The sequence below is a fragment of the Hippocampus guttulatus genome, chromosome 15 (assembly GCF_054856545.1).
Source record: "Hippocampus guttulatus isolate MCC_2025c chromosome 15, RoL_Hgut_1.0, whole genome shotgun sequence".
NCBI lineage: Eukaryota > Metazoa > Chordata > Actinopteri > Syngnathiformes > Syngnathidae > Hippocampus > Hippocampus guttulatus.
In genome coordinates, this window is record NC_141275.1 from 8,300,607 (window position 1) to 8,317,425 (window position 16,819).

At 40.5% G+C, this 16,819-nt stretch overlaps 2 protein-coding genes across 2 annotated transcripts; both read left to right on the forward strand.

The window, feature by feature from the left end:
- Nucleotides 1–315: 315 nt before the first annotated feature.
- LOC147193663 (uncharacterized) lies at nucleotides 316–3,309 on the forward strand. The gene is made up of 2 exons (XM_086132027.1): nucleotides 316–507; nucleotides 1,642–3,309. Exon 2 carries the CDS (start codon nucleotides 1,656–1,658, stop codon nucleotides 2,397–2,399), a length of 744 nt encoding a protein of 247 aa, XP_085988153.1. The 5' UTR covers nucleotides 316–507; nucleotides 1,642–1,655; the 3' UTR covers nucleotides 2,400–3,309.
- Nucleotides 3,310–4,320: 1,011 nt separating this feature from the next.
- Nucleotides 4,321–8,292, forward strand: omg (oligodendrocyte myelin glycoprotein). Its single transcript, XM_086131980.1, has 2 exons — nucleotides 4,321–4,470; nucleotides 5,391–8,292. The coding sequence occupies exons 1-2, from the start codon at nucleotides 4,463–4,465 to the stop codon at nucleotides 6,571–6,573; spliced, it is 1,191 nt and encodes a 396-aa protein (XP_085988106.1). The 5' UTR covers nucleotides 4,321–4,462; the 3' UTR covers nucleotides 6,574–8,292.
- Nucleotides 8,293–16,819: the final 8,527 nt, after the last annotated feature.

The following is a 16,819-nucleotide window of genomic DNA, read 5'->3' on the forward strand; positions in this document are numbered from 1 at the left end:
CGCATGCTTGGGACCTGCTCTCAGTTCCTTACACGTGTTCTTTATTTCCCACCAGGTGCTGTTCAAGTATAAAGTGCCTTTTTCAGCCGATCCCGCAACACTCCAAAATCAGTGTAATCAAATGTGCGTATACTTTGTAGCCCGCTGAGGCCCAAGTTATACGACCAGCGTCAAAAGAAAAAGCGGTCTGTGTATCCAGCATCTTTTCAAAGCATGATGACTTAACGTCTTGCATCCACTGCCATGATCATATGCTTTAGCTTTTTTACCAACGAGACGAATCATTTCGCTGTGATCGTGCCATTTTGTAGTGTTCCACCCCACAGATGTTCTCAGTAAAAGCCACTTCCTTTTCTCATTATAACTCAAATGGAGAAGTAAGCCCGAGACAGCTTTTACACGCCATTGATTTCTTTCACTGTCAATGAGTCTTTCGCACGCTCATCTTCAGCTCTTCTGCTTTTCTCCTCAAGCAAGTTGGGCATCTCCGAATCAATCACATCCAATGTAAGTTAAGTGACTTCTTTTTTTTTTTTTTTCTTCCAATACCTTTAGACCTATTTTAGTTCTCGCATACCCGCTTATTTGCAGACATAGGTTACTTACCTACCGAAGGAAGGTAGCTTCCCATCAAGTTAAGGGAAATACTGAATTATATTCCAAGTGACTTGCATGCTTATTTATATATGTCCTCTTAATGTACTTATTTTGTTAGTTACTACTTAGCTACTTAGTCATAACTATTTATTTGTCCAGCTACTTAACTGACTTGTAGCCCATACTCTTACCTGCATATTCACCTTATGAGATACTACTTCCTTGATTTATGTGATTTGTTTAATACTTGGTTGCTCATAAATTGATTGCAGCCTTCAGTGTTTACTTAGATGTTATTTGTCGACATATTAGTGATGTATAGGTGATACTTCTATGACCTTTCCATCACCTTTGTTGCCTATTACTTCATTCCCCCTAACAAGCGAGTTAATTCAATCCGCAGTCGTGGGCTTAGATACTAACTGGTTTCTGATCAATACGAGTGAGTTTCATGCCTATTTATTTGCCTCCTTGATGTGTTTACCTTGTTTCTTACAGTCTCTAGTTGCTTGTTATTTGTTATTTTCTTACATACGGTTAATGCACTCATGTTCGATCTTACCCACCTCCTTATTTGCATATCTCCACCCATATATTTCAACTTGCTACGTATTTTATGCCGAGTTACGGCTGAATTACATGCTTAGTCATCGACGTAGACACATTTGGTTTACTTCCATACTTCCATACTGGATTCCTTATTACTGTAACCTTGTTCTTATCACTTACATTAATATGCACAAATATGCAAATTTTAATACCTAGTTACTCAGCGTCATTGATCTTATTGCATTTACATGAATCGTCTTCATCTTACGTGATCTACTCACCAATGTTGCTTACGCATATTGCTTCTGCTAATTTTAAGCATCTCAATGTTGCTTACCAATATGCTAATTTTATGCCAATTATTGACTTATATTATTTTCTTGGTTGTTTACTTGCTCGTGACTTACCTTTATTCCGCAGTTGCTTGTTGTTTTGTTTGTTTGACCTAGTTAGCTAACCAGTGCTGACTCACTTGTTCTCATTATTCTTTTTCAGCTACATTCGCAACAATGAAAGCCCCCACATTCCACCCCCTGTTTTACGGTGTAATTATACTCAGGGCTCTGATGTGTGGTGCTCAAAACAACTCGTATAATGTGCCTGCCTTGTTGGCCACAACTCCTAACCGAAGAATACCAGAAGAAAATGTAGCAGCCAGTGCTATGTCTCCACGTCCATCATCCCAAGCTGCCACCACTCCATTGCCCTCTGCCGTGAGAAGCACCTCTAAACCGAACCCTTTGCCGAATTTGACGCCAAGCAGCGTCGCAGCACCCGTGGGCATGTTGCACACTCATAACTGCATCCCACTCGTGATGCTAACAGGAGGCCTGATCCTAATCTGCCTCATTCTTCTCCTGTCCACTTCAATGCTGACCTGCAAAGTGTGCCAGATGAGCAAACGCATCAGGATGCTGGGAAGCGACTTCGCAAAGCAGATGGAATCGGATGGGAAATACAAAAGTAACTTGGAGACGGAAGACAAAGAGACCAGTATGCTCCTGACTGACTTGAATGAAACACAGAAAGATGTGGACCATAGTGGCCCCAAAGAAGAAGATGTGAAGGTATGTGAGAACGGAGAAAAGGGAGAAGGGAAGCAGAAGGCTGAAGAGGCTGCCAAAAGCGAAGAAGCTGCTGATGTCACCCCAGTGGATGATTCATCCTGTCTGACACAGCAAAAACCTGGTGATGCCAATGCTTCATCTGCCGCCTCCCCTGATGGAACGGAGAAACAAAAAGATGTGGTTTAGCATTCTGTGTGTGGGGTTGGGGGGTGGGAGTCAGGGGGGCGGTGTTCCTTTTAACCACTTGTATTTTAGCATCGTATTGCCAAATCGCTACACAGCTTTTGTTTTACAGCAGGGCCGTCCAATCCTCCAGTTTGTTTATTTGCAGCCCAAGATATTTGCAGCAAGTCCCCACATAACTGTGTGTCGTACGCAAATTAACGTATTTTTCTCATTTGGCTGGGAGGGGAGGGGTAAACTCACCTCTTTTACTGGCTGAAAAGTAAACCGCCGTTTTTATGCTCTTGTCAAAGCAATAAAAGTTTTACTGCCGCATTGTGTTATATTGTTAACTATGCTAAAATGAGTTGAATTGAAAACAGTATCATTTACCCAAAATGCTGCTATGGCACCATCGTTTGGCATTTTGTTGAAAAGAATTTCATTTCGACGAAAGTAGTGGTTTGGATCTTGTGGCATCTTGGAGTTTTTAAATATTGTGTTTTTACACCATCTTAAATATGTTAAAACGAGTTGCCGATCATTTACACCAAATTTTGTATCTGCGCCCTTTTGTGGCAAAATGGGGTCAAGGAACTATGTTGAAATGAGTTAAGTTGTTTCATATAAACTACAATCGTGCTTTGGAGCCATCTTGTGGCATCTTGAAGTTATGTTGGTTCACTTAGACAAAAATAGTTCTTTGGCATCTTGGTGTCAAATTACTACGTTGAAATTCCATGTACAGCACTTTGTATGCAGCGATGGCTGTTTGAAAGTGCTCTATAAATACAGTTGAGGTGAGTTGAAATTAGGAAGAAATATAAATTACACAAAAAATATGCTTAGGTGCCAATTTGTGGTATATTGGGGTCAATGGAATACTGTACTAATGGCCTGTAAGTGACAAGCAGATAAAGATTGCAAGCAACCATCGAAAGCAATTTTGTTCCTTTGTTTACTGTCTCACAATTCTTATAAATTCATGTGCTGTTGTTGTACAAAACTGAAGTGAAGCGCTGTGAAAAGTGATCAGACGGATGTCGGCCTTGTCTGCTGCATGTGTCACGCCGAGAGGTGAAAGCATTTTTAAAAGGATGATTTCTTTAGTATGTAAGCGAGAAGGATTTTCAAAAAGCTTGATGTGAGCGGTTCATTTTTTGACTTTTAATTCCATTCTTGTAAAAAAAAAAAAAAGTGAAAAATAACTCTGAAAAAACACAATTTTGTGGGAAAGAAATAAAATTGTAATTTCACTAGAATAAATTTGTAACATGAGGGAAAGGATCACATTTTTCGAAATATACATTTTTAATTCTGATCTGTATTTTTATTTTTAATTTTTTGAGAAATAAAGTGTTAGTTTAACCAAAGCATGCCATCTGTTTCACATATACACAATAGCATTTAAAAAAAAACGTTTTTTTTTCTTTCCAGTGTAGCACTCATTGGCCTCAACTTAAACGGTCCACAGTGGCCGCACTGTGCGCACTGATGCCGACAAACGGGATGATGCAGTGGATGAGAATCATCCGCAATAAATCTAACTCCTCCTTATTTACATTTAGCATAACAACGCGCGGTTGCTCATTTTCCTCTGTCGAGGGATGTTTTCCATTGGAATCACATTGATTGGAGTGACAACACTCATTTCTTTTCAACACGAGTAGACCGCCCAGTGTAACTACTACAAGAGTATTCGTTGTTAAATGCTGAAAATAAAGTGTGAAAGCCGCCGGATTGAACGAGGATTGATGAGGAGTTTCCCTTAGAGGAGCTGGCCCCTCTGTTATGTATTCTGTTTTTCTCCCATTCCTCTCCCTTCCAATGTCCCTCTCTCTGAAAAAAAAAAAAAAAAAAACCCCTCCCCACCACTCGGCAGCTACAGCTTGATCGCGCCCACCCAAAAGATCCATCTTCAGAGACGGGCGACATCAATTTGAGGACTAAAGAGGGGCCCCCATTGAAAACTTCTTCAGTAACAAACACTGGACGTGTACAAGGCTCACATTCTTTTTTGAGCCAACTTGTCTCAAGGTTGAAAGCGTGCGTGTCTGCACAGCAGAAAGGAGCCTTGAAAAGACAAAATGAGAAGGTGAGTTGTGGATTAGTTCTCTAGTTGTTGTTGTTGTTGTTGTTGTCGTCGCCCCCCCCAAAAGCATATTGAGTTCGCATAACAGGAGTTATGTTTTGCCTTAAAGGCAGCTGATATGTTAGTTTTTTAAAATTCCATGTCGTCATTTGTGTATATCTTAGATTGACAGGTTGAACAGCGAAATCCTTTGTGTCTCGTTCTACACAGGCTGGAAACTCGAAATGTATTTTTATTAAGAATTTTAAAAAGCATTTGATGCTGAGCCATTCAGTTCATTTTAATTTGTTTATTTCAATGGTTGTCAAACACCTCCAAAAAAAAAAAAAATTCTCCAGCTACCTCCTGATATGTATTATTGTTGGCCACTCTAACATTATGCACAGTATGACACTTTGAACATGAACATTGCTCTTAAATATAGGAAATAGTTTTCTGAAAGATATGATGTACAAATCGCATTCTTTAACCCTTTAACCTGATATCATGATCAGCTGTCCGCTGTCGGAACCGCTGTCCCTGAAAAAGGTTAAAATAGATAAGAGCAATACAGTTCTGTACCAAAAGAAATAATTGAACCTGAATGGATTTCGAATGCTATGTAACCTGACAGGAGAATTTCCTCCGGCATTAAATTGACATACAGCGTGATGGTATTTACCGGCAAACAATGCTGTGGGCTGCAAGAATGTGTGTGTGCAAACAACCCCAGCATGAGAGAGGGGCAGCTCCAGTGCTGTTCAGAGCAGTGGCCTCTAACCCATAGTTTGCTACCAGGGAGTCGATGTACAGTCTATAAATTCTCCGTATTCGCAGTCCACACTGCAAGCATCAATCTTACTGACACAGCATCCTCTCCTGAGGTGAAGATGCTGCGTAAGACAAACCATAATACGCCGCTCTCCCTCTCTTTCTCCAAGCAGGCGTTCACCGCAGAATCTGTCCCCTAATGAGGCCCCTCTGGAGCTCCTGCTTGTCTTGTTGCTTGGGTTACGAGCCCTGGCCGCGTGCCCCGCCGCCTGCTCCTGCGGCCGCAGCCACAGGGACGTGGACTGCTCACGGAGGGCCCTGCGAGAGCTGCCCGACGGCCTCCGGCGCGACCTGCGCTCCCTCGACTTGTCCCACAACCGACTTCAGAACCTGGACGGCGCGCTCGCCCCCTACACGCACCTGCGCGTCCTCGATATTTCGCACAACCGCCTGAGTCGCCTGCCTGAGCGCTTGCCTCGTTCCCTTTGGCAGCTCCGCGTCGCCTCCAACCGAATCCTCCTGTTGGACAAGAACGATACGATCCACCAGTGGAACCTGAGGGTGCTTGACCTCTCCGACAACAAGCTAGAGAGGACCGTTTTCATTAACAATACGCTGATCAATTTGTGTGCACTCAATTTGAGCTACAATCACCTCTGGACTTTTCCGACCAACATGCCCGCACGCCTGGAGATCATCGACATCTCTCACAATTCACTTGTGCAAGTGCTGCCGGGATCGCTGGACCGACTTCCCAATTTATCCTTCTTCTACCTCCACGCCAACCGCCTTTCCGAGTTCCCCTTCGGGGTGTTTGATAAGATGACGTCGCTTCGGGTTCTCACGCTGGGCAACAACCCTTGGGCCTGTCACCTGGAGGCTGACGGGACCTACCTCCTATCCTGGGTGCAACGTACCCCCGCTCTCGTCTTGGGCTGCCCCTGTCACCCTCAACCGATCTGCGGCGGGTTAAAGACAGGACGATGGAACTTAACCTCCCTCAGTCTTCCTCTTGTGGTGGAGAGCACACGAGTGTCCTCCCAGGACTCCGTGAAGGCTTCAGTTTCTGCAGATCGTACACCGCACGTCCATTTCCATAGTGTTGCTAACAAAACCCCACCTGGTTTCTCATTCACAGGAACAACTCGAGTCATGACAAAAAGACCAGTGAAGGTAACCAACTACTTCTTTGCAACAGAAAGCACCACTATCCAGGTCAAGAAGACAAGCACTCTTCGGAAGGAGGATGCCTCGTCGTCCGGTTGTGTCGACAACATTGGTCAGACTAACTTCTTCTCACCCTTTCTTCCGGTCACCTTCGGGCTCCTTTCTCTCACGCTGCCTCAAGGTCTCTGAAGCCTGGTTGACACGAAGCTAACATAACACATCTAAACAGACTTTAAGCATGCACGAGACCCAATGCAATGTAAACACCTGGGTGGGAATATTTATTTACGTTAACAATCCCAATCCCCCCCGCCCCCCCACACACACACCCTAATCTCATCCCCCACCGTCCACAAAATATCTGTCCATGAACTGATTTCTGGTGAGAGAAAAAAAACAAAACCTGCACCACTGCAGAACCAAGACTGCCCTGTATGTTGCCGGAGTGAAACGAAATAGACTGACCGAAAAGGGGGAAAGAACAATAAAAGTTTCAAGTCAAGTTTATTTATTGAACATATATATAACATAGAATACGATAACAGATTGACAAAAGTGAAGGCAAGTAAAAATAATAAAAGGAAAAAATGAAGACAGACATCATCAGTAAATAATTTATCTAGTCCTACCCCTTGTTATGTAATAATATGAATTGATTTTTTTTCAATACAAAGAAGAAAAAGAAAATATACATATCATCAAATACTTTTACCCTTATGTGTACTGTACTTATCTATTTATACACCTTTCGGTTTGTGTGTATATATATATATATATATATATATATATATATATATATATATATGCTCATTCTTTCTCCTTTATATATCAGTTTTCTCATATTCATTATAAATACTGCATTTCTTTAATACATATAAAAGTAAGAAGATAAGATAAGAAAACCTTTATTAGTCTCGCAATGGAGAAATTCCCAATTCACAGCAGCAAAGTTATGAAAGCAAGAAGTAGAACAACAAAATTTACTTATATAATACGAATAAAAGTACCTTTTTTCAAAGTTTAAACTATGAATAGACCACAAACCATAGTTCCAAAACAGTTTAGTGTCAATAATATTGTGATTGTCCTTTTTAAAAAAAGTTTTGCACGTACATACGGCGAGAACTTTAGCTTCAACACAATATGGAAATATTGTTTCTCGCTTGATATATGTCACTTCGAATTCTATCTTTGATACCAGTTAGTGTTTATGTTTGGTGACATCTTGTCGCAACTTGGGACGTCTCAGAAAGATTACAAAACCACTACTAGGGGTTTTTGTTTTTGTTTTTGTTTTTTCCAGATCAACGTTGGGAATTGGATTCACAGAGGGGGAAAAAAACGTCAAAGTGAATTTTTGAGAAGTGGACTTTAAATATGCTGCGGTTATTTCGTGTATTCCCTACACGTTGCTTTGCTTTTTAAGAGCTATCCCTGAAAAGGACTAACACTAATTCCAAAGTGAAGTGTCTTGCAATGGACGGATTTGGGCACATGATGGCACTCTACATTCAAGTTCTACGTTGAAAGCTGAATGCAGCTTTGAAGGCGCGGCCTTCAATCAATAGATCCTCAAATATCTCATGATTAGGATTTATTATATTTTAACTTCATTATTACCGTTTATTTTAAAAAGCTGAAATGATTTATTGGGCTTATTTAACTTTTCCAGTCTTTTGTAGTCGCAGTATATGCAATAGCGGTTCACGAATACATTTTCAGAAACTGCCGGCAATGATTAACATCTTGCTCATTTGCTGCAGAGTATTCAGGATGTTCATCCATCGTTTTTGTTGACGCAGATGAATGTAGCTGACCTAGCAGTAGTTAGATTAATTTTTTTATTTTTTAAAACAACATTGCATCGAGTAACGCGTGTCTCCAAATAAAATTATGCACAAATCCGAATTCTTTGTTTTGTCACTTTTGTGTCAAAACCTCTTTTCCCGGAGACCTTGTTGTGCTGCACTTTATACATTCGGACGCGGTGTTTTTATTCTACAACACGATGATGAATTATTCAGCAACTACATCTCCCCTGAGTAAGCATACTAACTAAGCATAAAAGCATTAATCCCAGTCAGGCCTTTTTTCACACTTAATCACAGTTGACAACTACCTACTCCAAACACATCTTTGAAAGGTAATCATAGCGCAATAACTCAAATTTAAGGTCGTTTGTTTTCTGAAAAATGGTTGCAAAATGAACAAATACAGCAGCTATTGAAAATAAACACATCTGAGGCCTGGTTATAGTTGGAAAAAAAAAAGGTATGCTTGGTGCATAAACAACATCTGAAGATTATTATGCCCACGGTTAATTATGGTGGTAACAGCATCATACTTTGCTTGATTTCCTTTAGTTGAGGCAAGACTTTCTTTAGTCAGTGAGGGACTCAGGAACACTTTTAAATATAAGGCCAAAACCTTAAAATAAAATGACTAACAATGTTGACTACTCGTGGGAGCGTGGAGCTGCAAATGTGGAATAAAAATATTACATTCAAGCATATTTGAATATATTCAAATGTACTCACAAGTACATTGAAGCAAGTAGGTTCGAACGTACTCACAAATACAGTACGTTCGTATTTGTAGCGTGGAGCTACCAATGTTGGTGTTGTTGTTATTGTTATTATTGTTGTTGTTAAAAGTTTAGATTCATCTCTGATTAAAAAAAATTTAGTCCTTGACCGGTGTAATCATTTCATAATGCCTGTTGGCTCACGATTGTAAAGCGGCCCTGAAAAGTGTACCGAGAGGTCCAACTACGAGCATATTTTTATTTCTTAACAGATGGTTCTGTCATGTAAGATTGAAACGTTCGGCATTTCTCGCAGAAAGTAATTCGTCAAAGGCAAAAACCATTGTATTGCTGTGAAATAAGACGGAAGTTATGTTTTAGTTGCATCTTTTTATGGTTTGTACTTCCCCACAATATGCCACTAACAAATACACTGCAGTTGCCGTGGAGAAATGCAATAAGCCATAATGGTCTCGCATTCAAATTCATGCATTTTTCAACCTCAAAAATATGCACCTCCATGACAAATTTGTGAATATATACAGTATATTTTTTCTAATTTGTATTTCAGCTCCACAGTTGCTTTTAGCCTCAGAACTTTATGACAGTCTCTTCAAAGTAGTGTACTGTAGGAGGTATTGCTGCCTCATACTAGCCAATTATTTTGCTTTTTCCAGACAACACAAAGTTGTGTCAGATTTCTCTTCTCCTAATAACTGACAAGGTGTAGAAGGCTTGTATCATTTGCTGCTGCCATTGCCTCCCCCTCTTCATCTCTCTGCCTGGGCTTGTTTGCTATGTTGGAGTGGACTGACTCTTTCCTTTTACAGTGACTATTACGCTTTACGCCTTTGCACGTAATACAGCCCGCTGCCCTTTTAATGTTTGATTCTATTCAAAGAATCCCTTCAAATTTCACAGCATGCAACTATGACACGCATCACCCACCACATGCGGTGAAAAGAAAAGCATTACTGAAGGGGAATACAACTACCGGTACACTTTTCTCTTAGGTGCACTATTCCCTATTCTGTGGTAAATGCATCTAAATGGCCCTTGAAACCAGGGGAGTGCAATCTTTTGCTTTTGAGGGCCACATTCAGAAAACAATGGAATGCATTTTTGCTTACAAAACGGAGTTATCAAATATTGTGAAGACACCTTGTATGACAAATTTAATTTTGAGTAGTTTCTTTGAGCCTTTGCAAAAACAGTATGGGAAAGATCTAAATCAAATCAAATTACAGCGGTCCCTTGAGATACAAGCAACATGCCTTGGGAGTTGTTTGAGATGTGACTTTCATCTGGAATTTTGCTTTAATTTATCAAACAGGAGTTTGGCATGGCGAACTCCTCTCCAAAAAAGAGCCTTCCCCTCGTTTAATGTCACTCCCACTTGAAGTTCAGTGTCCAACTACACACAAGACAAGGAGTTACAAGTTGTGTATGTGTTGTGTGTAAACAACCTCATAACTTGGTCTTTAAGACAGCTAGCTTAATGCTAATACATATAGGGAAACGGCATTGCACAGCATCTATGTGGTGGTGTTATAACGCTTTGAGGAACAGCTATTTTAATGCATAACAACACTCTTGGGCATATGATCTTTATCTTCTGAGAAAAAGACGAATATTACTGCACATTACTGAGTCACATACAGTAGATTAGTCAAGCTCTTCTTCTTCTTTTTTAACAATTGTAATATGCTGCCGCCTGGTGGCCAAGTCGCTCACACCCGAGGAGCCGCATGGCTGATATTGTTTTTTGTAACAGATTCATTTATTGCTGCTTTTTGTTAAAATTACGAGACAAGATATAAAATAATCACATATTAAAGTGCAATTGAAATATTCAGGGGAAAAAAATCACAAGGAGATTATTTTTCAAAATCCTTCTTCCCTCCTATTGACCTCTAAAAGGTGCATTGCTGTTTGCCTTTTATCATTATTTTTGTGGGCCATCATCTTGTCATATTAAACACAATAACAAGCATTTTGTACCCGCTTTGACCCACCCACACAGTCACACTATCAATCGTAACCCCAAATCAGGCTGTTACCTAACCAAAGGACGCTCCAATGTTGCACATAAAGTTTATCTGATAAAAGCTAATCTGTATTGACAGCTTGCGTCTATATGCCAAGTGGCTCGCCGTCTCTTTCAGCCAAGAGCAATGTTTTCCCATCTGGGTGCTGATCAACTGAAAAGGGAATGTGTAGGAATTCGGAAATAACAAGGCGTATACCAGCCGAAGCAGAGAGACTGATGAGACAGGCAAAATTCAACCCTTCAGCATAGTTGGGGGTGGGGGGTGTCGGAGGGTGGGGGTGGGTGTTCTGCGGTTGTGGTGGATCTTGCTTCTTGTCTCGATGGCACAGACAAGGCAAGGTCAGTGTTAAGGTCTTTTGCAATATCAGACAAGAATGCATGGTGGTAATCAGTAAGTGGGGAAAATGTAACAGAAATGATAGAAAAGACTGGCAGAAGTAATATATATATATATATATAATTGGGGGATAATATGTGTATTTTTGTTGTAGTGTTTCTTTTGGTAACATCCAGATTCATGAATAATGTCTCATTACTGTAATTTGAATAGAATTTACAGACAGAACAAATGCACAAGAATTTGAAACATTCTGCTAAAAAACAAAACAAAACAAAACAAAAACATTTGAGACATCCTGTAACAGTGTTTTACATTTCCTCTCTCAATGAAGCTATACTCGACAGAGCTCTCCAAAATGTCGACAGGCACCTCAGCCCTCCCGCTGCCTTCTGTACAGGTGACAGGATCGCGGGACTTGAACACCGTCCTCCATCATGTGCGGCGCAAACGCTTTTGCTGGAGTCATCTGAGACTCCCGAGGCTTGGTGGGAGCAGCGGGGGCATGTACTTATCTCCTGGCCCAGTGGAGCAGGTAAATGATGTCATCGTCATCCGCTCGTAATTGAACAGCATTGGCCTAAAGAGTCTCACATCTAAATGCTTTTTTAATACAAGGTCCAAATGACATGTTCATCATTTGATTTGAAAACAAATACCAATCTCAATCTCATCGTGGTTGTCAATATACAATGGGAAATAAATCACATTTGACGTAAAAATATTACTGAATTCTTTTTACGTAAAAATAATATACTCTATATATGTATATATATATATATATATATAATATATAGTACATATGAACTAACTGTATCCAAAAAATAAAATGAAATAAAAATGAACAATAATGAAAGATCGATAACTCTTCAAACTCAGTTGACAACTTGCACTCATCCCACGAAAAACCGAGATACACGTTTTTGATTGGCTGTGACTTCTGTGATGTCACGACGTTGCGCCCAGACGGCATTTGGAATCACCGCAAAACCAGCAACTGAATTCGCCCACTCTTGAAAGCTCGTTGCGGCACCAAGCACACCGCTAGGCAGTTCAGTCGGTTTAGGCTCAATGTGCAATAGGCTTTTTTGGCTTTAAAGAGAAAGCTCTTCATTATTATCATCTACTGCCTCGTTTTTTTTTTTGTTTGGCCGAATATACTCTGCTCATCACCTAACCTGCTGGTCATGACAATGCAGTTAAAAAAGCAAACTCACCATTAATACCAGCTCTCCTAAGTGCTATTCTGGTTGAGAAACATAATCCCACCTAGAGTCATATAGATTTTAGATCAAGCGGAAAGCTCTGATCTGAAACACAATCTGCACCATTACATTGGTTTTTCTTCCAAGTTGTTTGAGTTCTATATATATTTTTTTCCCCCCATTACATATCATGCAGTCAGTTCAGGACGGCGACTTCCCCATTTTGACACATAATGGAAAAGGAACACGGAGGTAGATATCGGCAACTTTGTCATGTAGTGAAGAGTATAATGTCTGGCTAATAAACTGATGCGCATCATGGTTGGTTGAATTTTTTTTAAAAATCACACTTTTGTCATTTTCATGCTTGTCATTAGCCATTATGCTTTTGGCTACATAGTATTTATGTAAGCATTTGTTTGGCAAAATTAATTAGTGTATGTAATCGATATTCAATTAATTGTACAAGTCGTATTTACAGTGACAATCAGGTCCCGTGGTTATCATCACAACATCAATATTACACTTTCATTTCTTAGTAATGTGATTAAATGGCTGCATATCGCAGTGGCCCCATCTATGTGGAATGTTAGTGTGTAGCCCCTGGCACAGTTTAATTAACTCATCTGTGGAGTTAAAGCAGGAATAATGAAAGAAATCATTTATCACCAGAACATCCTTTCCACTGATCTGCCTTCAAATAGTCTCTCTGTCGTAACAAAGGTGGCCATATGATAACCACCTCTGGGAAAACAAACACGTTGATGATGAAAACAAGAATCTTGCATTCATTTCACTAGTTTCAACTGATCATTTATGCCCAGAATGGGCTTTTTAAGCAAGATGAAAAGGGCTGACAGACTGCAGTTTGGTGGGTGGCTAATTCCTGAAATAGGACTGTCAATTATGCATGTTACGGCCTGGCTTCCTCCCTGCAGTCTGAGGCTCGCTCGCTTTAGTCAAACAGAGGGGAAAAGACACTAGAGGGAGACAGTTTGTGCACATCTGCAGCTTTCACGGGTTTACAGCCAACCCCCCCCACACCCCTCCCTCCACTCCAATAAACCCTCCAGAGAAAAGCATGATGACTCAATCCAGAGTGATCAATAGAGAATCTTTTGATAACTCCAAAAGATAACATCCTGTTGGATTAATATCCCAAGCAATTGAGCAAATTTGTGGAAGTGAAAGGAGGAACCCCCCCCCCCCCCCCCCACACACACACACATTGGATTGTTACAAATGGGAGTGTGTGCACAATGCGGAGACAAACTGCAACAATTACAACAATTACAGTCATAAATGTGAAATCTCATGAACAGCAGTTTTGTGTTTCAAGCACAAATCCGACGCAGGAATAAATGCAGAGAGAGGCGTCCACACGTGATCCAAGAACAATTTGGCCAAGGTCAAGGGAATATTGCGAGGGTTTAAAATGATTACTGCAACAGGAAATAGGAGGCCCTGCTCTCCAAGACGCCATCTCATAACTCTGCTGCTTCTCTCACTTTCTTTCTCCTCTCAGCTCTTTCACACATTATCAATTTTACTTCTCTCTAAAGCCTCAAATCCTCCAGTTTTCATGCAAAGGCTCGATTAGTTACAAGCGCTTCTCCGTGCCGACCCCCCCCCCCTTTTTTGAAAAGAGGTTCATCTTTTTGCTATTGAACTGCGGGGATGCATTTACACTGACACAACTATGCTTTCAAAAATCCTTGCGCTCCAAAAATATGACTGTAAATGTTTCACTATGGTTCCACACAGATTGGTTCACAGAATTCCTTGTGCCAAGAATACAGTATTTTCCTCACCAAGACCTTTTAAAAAAGCCTTCAACGGCTTCATATAGTATCATTGAACCTTTGCTCATACCGTGTCATGAAATAAGGGCAGTCATTCAAATTCCGCTAAAGTATGACATGCTAGCTGCTTGAGGTGGAGATTTCATTTTGCTAGCTTGAAAACCTCAATCAAATATTACGAGACGTCACACTTGGGGCGCCGTTTCCGTCACATTTGACTTGTCTGCCTTGCTGTCTGCTGTCGAAAATCACAGAATGGAAAGGCCGGGATAACAATGTTTAAAAAAGAAAATTGAAGAAGCCAACCTTCATCGCAAAATCTGAGACGTATTTGAGCGGAACAGCTAACATGCTGCTCCCTTAGTCAAGCTAAACATGGAATTTTTATTAAATAACTTTGGGAAATAGCATCATATAGGACAGGGAGCAACAACAAAGCAAAAAGTAGATTTCCCTGTCTCACAGGAATTCACACTTTCATGCATTTTGACGGATGTGTGCTTCACTGAATAGCCGCCGATTGCTTTTTTTTTCTTCCTCAAGACACAGGCGGCTGCAATGTGGCCACCTGACTAGAGATATCTACTCAAATACCCCCCCACGAAAAGTGTTGTCATTTGGGTTTTTATCGAAGCCATTGTTTGAAAAACATGCTGCCAGGCCAGATAAGGAAGCCTCTCTGGTAGTGTTCCTCATAGACAGGCCTATTCACCAAAAGTTCTCTGAATGCAAACGATAGTAAAGGCTCGGTAGTCACATTTCAGTCAGACGCTTGGGAGGTTTAAGTCCAAACATTGAAAATATATCGAGCATTTATTTATGACTGCGCACCAGTAGTCTGGACTGGTTACAATATTACACCGTGTATATACAACATATTGAGCCTGAAGCTCAATGTAAAACGACACCACAGTTAAAGACTCTGCGGGCAAATTCAGATATTTGTTTGCGTATATATGCAGAAAATAATGTGCACCTCGTTGTCGGTGAAGAGTGCAGGGAAAGGCGGAAGAGCAAAAGGTTTTATGGGCTTCGTGCTGGCGTGGCTGCTTTAGAGTGCCTCGTTTTTGCCCTGTGTTCCGTTGGAATCTATCTCAGCCACTGGCGGCTTTAAGTGGACATGTTTCCAAACATGTCATCATATATGCTTGTCGACAAAGAAGGGTCGGTTTTTCAAGCCACAGCAGTGTTATTTGATTTACGATTGGGTGCGGCTTCACGTCCAAAGCAAAAAGAACAGCTTTAGTTTTTGCATGATTTTTCCTGCTGCCCTCTAATAACGTTCTTGACAATATTAAAAATGAGAACATTGGTAAATAAATTTTATGAATAACATGGAGAATAAACAAATCTGTCTAATGAAGAAAGACTAATGCCCAATAAAGTGGTTGCATAAGTGTGCACACTCCAAAATGGATACTTAGTTACAGCAATCTGTCCTTTTTGACACATTTTGAATGGAGAAAATGGCCCAAAAATGAGTCAGACATGATGAACATTAGAACCTGATGCGTATGGATACAGCATAAATCCCCATGGGAAAACACTTCCATAATGAATATAATAGATGTGAAAGGCCATGCCTCGGGGTCGGCAGAAAGGATTTGGACCTTTTTGTGCTCTTGAAACCTGCTTGTGTACAGGTTTAATGGCTCAGGAGACTTACGCCGATAATCAGCTAACCCTCCAAACCAAGAGTAGGTAAGATTTGGAACATTTGCAGACTCTGCTTTCTTCTATATTGTTGGCTGCTTTTGAATTACCGAATAGTGATTTGCTGTATTGATTCACTGACGTAAACATGTTTTAATTTCATCATGTACACGGCTTGGTTAATAAATACAGGCTTGTTGTGTGAATGTATTTTGTGGTTCGTGCTTAAATTTGGCAGCTGCATTCACGTGCACCCGACTGAAACATAAAATTCAAACTCACCAAGCATAAATCATTCAGTAAAAGCAGCATTGCAAGCTGCTTAGATGAACATTAAATTACAGTATTGTTAAAATCTAGTTGTGATTGAATTGGGTTTTTTTTTCCCCCTGCCACACTTGTTTTAGACTCGTGTGCTTGTTCAAAAATATGGGCCTTCGAAGCATATCTGTAACATCCAAATATTTGAGTGGCCAATGGTCGTTTACTCGTAAATATAACGTTGTCAAGTGAGAGTGATGACAATGCTCAGTGCCCAATTAGACATGGACAAGGTTAGGTTTGTTGAACATTATAAATTGTCTGTAAGAGCGAATGTGTAACAGTTTGAACAGTCCATGTTGGCCTCCATGGTTTTTATGCTATCAAAACAACATGTTCCCCCAGTTTTGTTGACATTGTGAACTGGCTACCAAAAACTGCAAAACTGACTCATGATAACAACTGAAAAGACAAAACGTAACCGTGAGGGTTTTTTTTTTAACCCTGGCACAATACACAAATGTTATGCCACGAATCATTTTGTATCGACAATTAAAAAAAAAAAAATTCTCTCTCTTAAATAATGTATTGGATGAGGATCTT